The sequence below is a fragment of the Lactuca saligna genome, chromosome 4 (genome assembly GCF_052625555.1).
Source record: "Lactuca saligna cultivar CGN05327 chromosome 4, ASM5262555v1, whole genome shotgun sequence".
NCBI classification, from domain to species: domain Eukaryota; kingdom Viridiplantae; phylum Streptophyta; class Magnoliopsida; order Asterales; family Asteraceae; genus Lactuca; species Lactuca saligna.
The window spans coordinates 26,228,459-26,234,329 of record NC_136420.1 but is presented as its reverse complement, the minus strand read 5'-3'; the positions used below and the strand labels follow the sequence as shown (position 1 = coordinate 26,234,329).

The 5,871-nt window shown below is 33.8% G+C and overlaps 1 protein-coding gene across 1 annotated transcript; it reads left to right on the top strand.

The window, feature by feature from the left end:
* The first annotated feature begins 1,988 nt into the window (after positions 1 to 1,988).
* Positions 1,989 to 5,647, top strand: LOC145041414 (plant UBX domain-containing protein 7-like). The gene is made up of 10 exons (XM_078989481.1): positions 1,989 to 2,299; positions 2,441 to 2,571; positions 2,666 to 2,779; positions 2,872 to 3,073; positions 3,142 to 3,219; positions 3,332 to 3,400; positions 3,520 to 3,663; positions 3,752 to 3,863; positions 3,994 to 4,262; positions 5,309 to 5,647. Exons 1-10 carry the CDS (start codon positions 2,192 to 2,194, stop codon positions 5,471 to 5,473), a joined length of 1,392 nt encoding a protein of 463 aa, XP_078845607.1. The 5' UTR covers positions 1,989 to 2,191; the 3' UTR covers positions 5,474 to 5,647.
* Positions 5,648 to 5,871: the final 224 nt, after the last annotated feature.

Genomic DNA, 5,871 nt, shown 5'->3' with positions numbered 1-5,871 from the left:
TGTCTAGAAATCGATTTTATATGTGTGTTCATCAGATTCATCAGATTTTTGGAACCAAAGATGATAAACAACATGGAATGATTTGGAAACGACTTCCAACACACACCTGCTTGTTTTGTTAGATCCGACACACACTTCATGGATGAAATCGATTTGAAGGTCAGATCTGGAAAATAGGTTTGAAGCTACATCATGTTTTGAAATCTAAGTATTGTTCCGTATATGATGTTCATCATCTTCAACCTCCAACCCATATATGATGTTTATTGTCTTCAATGCAGATCTGATGCTCGAAGCTTCCCTTGAAAACCTCAAACATGGTGTGTTCATCAATTTCACGAAGGTGTTCATCTTCTTCCAAAAAAAAAAAGATCCATAAGTGTTTAGATTTGAAATCAAATGATCTTTAAGGTTTGGAACGATTTTTAGATCTCTTCATTTGAGTTTAAACCCAGATCTCTTCATTCGATTTTCAGATCTCCAAACATCTTCATTTGATTTTATGATAAAAAACCTCTTTTTTCTCGTTTCGATTTATGAACACAAAACTCGAATCTAAAAACACACACACACACATGAACTTAAATATGAAATCGAGTTCATACAAGAAATCAAGCTTTGGGATTTCTAATGGTGCTAGATCTGGGTTTTTGATGCTTTTCGTGTTCAACTTCACAGCCCCTTCATCTTCACAACCCTCCTTTTGAAATCGAAATATGAGTTTTTGGGTTCTTGTAACCAAGAACACAAGATCTGCTATGGTCTTTTTCTTCCTTGAAAACCCACGAATTTGGAACCTTTCAAACTTGTTGGTTTTTGGAGATGACAAAGTCTTCGGAAAAGTTCATGCTTGGCCGGAGAAGATGACCGGAGACTCGCCGAAACTCACAAGAACACCGGAAAACCGGCTAAACCTCTTATAGCAAATCATAAAGATGTTTTTTGAACAGTTCAACAAATTCAATGGTAAAATATGGACAAAAAAACTTACTAATTAAATGTGTACAAAGCAAAAGATATATTACCTTTTTAAGTCATTATCCGGTAAAATAAGCAAAATGTGCCTTTCGTAATTCTTCAAACAATCACTAATATAAATCCATTGTGAACTTTGATCCAACAACCTCTATTTTGATAATCGCCTTCACCCCCTAGTTTTCCCCAATCTCCTCTCCTGAAAAACAAAATTTCATCCCCGTAACCTCCAAATCCAATCCCATCTCCCATCAGGGTTTTGGTAGTGTTACTGATTTCGACTTGTTGAAATCAAATGATCTTTAAGGTTTGTAGCGATTTTCAGATCTCTTCATTCGAGTTTAAACCCATATCTCTTCATTCGATTTTCAGATCTCCAGACATCTTCGTTTGATTTTCTGATAAAAAAACCTCTTTTTTCTCGTTTCGATTTATGAACCCAAAACTCGAATCTAAAAACACACACACATAAACTTAAATATGAAATCGAGTTCATACGAGAAATCGAGCTTTGAGATTTCTAATAGTGCTAGATATGTGTTTTCTGATGGTTTTCATGTTTAACTTCACAACCCCCCCCCATCTTCACAGCCCTTCTTTTGAAATCGAAATATGAGTTATTGGGTTCTTGTAACGAAGAACACCAGATCTGCTATGGTCTTTTTCTTCCTTGAAAACCCACGAATTTGGAACCTTTCAAACTTGTTGGTTTCTGGAGATGACAAAGTCGCCGGAAAAATTCATGTTTGGTCGAAGAAGATGACCGGAGACTTGTCGGAACTCACAAGAACACCGGAAAACCGGCTAAACCTCCTATAGCAAGTCATAAAAATGTTTTTTGAACAGTTCAACAAATTCAATGGTAAAATATGAAAAAAAAACTTACTAATTAAATGTTTAGAAATCAAAAGATATATTATTCATTATTCCTAAAATAAATCGGTAAAATAAGCAAAATGGGCCTTTTGTGATTCTTCAAACAGTCACTAATATAAATCCATTGTGAACTTCGATCCAGTAACCTCTATTTTGATAATCGCCTTCTCACCCTGGGTTTTCCCCAATCTCCTCTCCTGAAAAACAAAATTTCATCCCCGTAAGTCGTAACCTCCAAATCCAATCCCATCTCCCATCAGGGTTTTGGTAGTGTTACTGATTTCGACTCGTTGATTCATTCGGAGATAAAAAAAAAGAAGAAGAACAAGAAGAATCGAAGATGGAGAGTGGCGGCGTTCTCTCTGCGACCGACCAGCAAAATATGGTCTCTTTGTTTCTTGAAATTGCTGTCGGACAGACTGCCGATACCGCCAGGCAGTTTTTACAGGTTCCAATTGCTATCCCTGTTCAGTTGGTTGATATTAATCGATCGATTGATTATGATACACACATATGTATACTTATTTATGATCAGTCTGTTGGAATTGTTATAACATTATAGTTATTGATTCTGATTCCATGAATTCAGGCCACAAGCTGGAAACTTGAAGAAGCTATTCAACTTTTTTACATAGGAAACGAAGGCGGAGCAGCCGCATCATCATCTCCATATGTTCCACCTGTAGAAAACGATGGGCTTTTGTCCGACCAAAACATCGGGTAGGTGGATGATGCGAAATCTAAACTAAGATCTTCTTTTTCTATATAATCCTTACCTCCCATTTACCAAATCTTTTACCGAATGTCGTCTCAGAGGCTCAGAGAACAACAATGGTTCCAAAAACACCAGAGAAGATGATAACAATGAAGTTCGTGCACCTCTACCAGTGAAAAGAGATGTTCTTTATGACACTCCAATGCGCTTCGGGTATTCCACTTTACTCATCTGTGTAGATTATGCGTTTCATCATTAGAAGCTTTTTATAAACCATGTACATTGTGTCATTCCCTTATGTTTAGAGCAACAAGATTAGGGTATACTCCACTTGAAGCACGTACAGTTGTACCCTTTAGAAACTTCGAAGAGGAACTAAAACATCCTGGAGTATGGGAAACAGACCAAGGAGGTGGTGCCACATCAACAGCTGATACTTCTAGAGATAATCTTGCCACCTTATATCGCCCTCCCTTTGCTTTGATGTTCCATGGCCCATTTGAGAAGGTAAAATTATGAATTTATAACAAATATCTTAATAAATAAGTTATATAATCTACTTGTTATAATGTCAGGCTAAAGATTCTGCTAAAAATCAAGATCGTTGGCTTCTAGTGAACTTGCAATCAACCAGGGAATTTAGCTCACATATGGTGTGTTTTGCTTTATTGATTTATTCTTACTTTTTATTGTAATAATAGTTATTTTTTTTTTTTTGTATCAATGCTATGATTATGTTGTTTATTGATGATACATTTTGTGCAGCTTAACCGAGATACATGGGCCAATGAAGCTGTTTCTCAAACAATCATGTCTAATTTCATCTTCTGGCAGGTTTACTTTTTATTAGCTATCTTTCTTATAATATTACAATCAATGAATCAACAATTCAAAAAGTATGTGTGTAGCAAAATAAAGGTCGTATTTTTTGTTGTGTGTGTGTGTGTGTGTAGGTATGTGATGATACAGAAGATGGAAGCAAGATAAAAACATACTACAAACTAGATTCTGTTCCTGTAACTCTTGTTATTGACCCTGTTACTGGTCAAAAGATGCGATTATGGCGTGGAATGATTCAACCAGAAAATTTGTTAGAAGTATGAAATACAATTCTTGAAATGCATAGTAGTCAATATTTCAAAAGATTAACATTTTGAATGGAAAATTATATGTGGATAATAATAGGATTTGTTGCAATTCATGGATGGTAGCCCTAAAGATCATCATTTTAGCTTGTCCCATAAACGCCCAAGAGAAAATTCTCAAGCTCCACCTCCTAAAATTCAAGCAATGCCAGGTTTGTTATCACATTGTCTTGAATCTACACAACTATCATATTAGAATCATGTTATGTCATGAATATGATTCAAATCTCATGTTGAGATTTGATCTCATCATGTTATGCTAACTGAATTATGAGGCTGCAGTGGTTGCAAATGGAACAAGTGAAGAAGATGAAGAGATGAGAGTGGCACGAGCATTATCTATGGAAACAAGTAAAAATAGCATTGAAGAAGTTGCAAAAGGTTCAGATGATGTTGAAACTGAAAAAGAGACTCTGGAATCAGAGAAGCCGACGTATCCACCGCTACCTGAAGAACCCAAGGGTGATCGGAATCTTGTTTGCAGGGTTGGAATCCGGATGCCAGATGGACGCAGACTTCAGAGGAACTTTTTAAGATCCGATCCAATACAAGTAATATCTATTGTTTTTGTCTTACTTTTAGGTAGTGTTTGGTATGATGGAATCAGAGAAGGAATGGAATGGTTCATTCCATTGAAATGATGGAATGGACTAGTGATTCCTTCTATTTGTTTTTATCTTCATTCCTCAGCCAGGTGGTATTTATTTATTTATTTATTTTTCTTTCCAACGTGGAATGGAATGGAAAGAAAGTTCTTAATATAACCAATTTTTGTTTAAGTAGTTTTAGTGACAAATCTTTTTGTAAAAGTTTCATTATTTTAATTGCATTACAACCTTATCTTCTAGATGTAACTAAAAAGTATTATTTTATTATAGTTCATTTGCACGTTAATAAGTTTTTATCTTTGTAAATAAAAGTTTGTTAATTATTATTATTATAATAATGTATAACTTAGAGGTAAAATTAGGCATTTTATTTATTTATTTTACGCATAATATGGAAATTTCACATGAAAATTCATATTTTTTTTTTAAAACTTGGTGTTTGTTATGTATAGTTGGGAAACCAAGTATTAATAAAGAAAAAAAAATTACTTTTATAAAAATATACGTAAACAAAATACAATTATAATGTGAAATAAATTGCATATAAACATATTTTATGTCGTATATATATTTCAATTAGTAAAAAAAAAAGTTTATTTTGTCATTTAAAACAGTAGTTAACAAAATCAAGTTTTAAACACTATCAAATCTTAAAATAGAATTATAATAAAAAAATATTTTAGTCATTATTGGAAAACAAAAAAGATAATCTCATTAAAGTTTTGTAACTTTTGAAAAACACTAAAGTTATTGAAAGATTCTTTAGCTAAAAGTAATTTATTATCATAATATATCCATTCAATTCCATCAATGGAATGAAAATCAGTTCACGAGAAGGAATAAGATTCCATTGTGGAATACTCGATTCCTTTCCTTTGTGGCAAACAAACACGATTCCGCATTCCAAATCCAAACACTACCCTCCTATCTTACAAAAGTAGTTAATGATTTAATCTCTATCTGACTTTCCGATTGCTTGTGTTCATCAGCTGCTGTGGTCATTCTGCCATGGGAATCTGGAAGGCAGTCATGAGAAGCCATTCCGGTTGACACATGCCATTCCTGGAGCAGTGAAGGATTTGGACTACAACACCAAGTCAACATTTGGCGAGTCCGGAATCGCCAATTCCATGATTTCTGTTACATGGGAATGAAAGCGAAATGGTCTTTTTTCTTTGTTTTAGTTTTCTTTTTTTTTTTAGTAACCTTAATGGAAGGCATTTATTTAATCTCTCTGGTTTTTATGTATATATGGTTTATACTTTATACACATACCAATTTATGTTTTTTGTGTTATTCATGCTAATGGTTAATTGGTTATTAAATTATGGTATGCATTTGGTAGATGAAAAAGATAAAAGTAATAAAAAAATTGGTTGATTTAGAAAATGTTGGTCAACGATATGATTTGTAAGGCGACCTTGGTTGACATTTGCAGTTGAACCCACCATATCTTAGTGGAATTATACTAATAACACAATAACAATTGTCGACAATTCTGCACCATGTATAAATCCAATTTTACTTCTTTCCGATTAGTGCTTCATAAAGA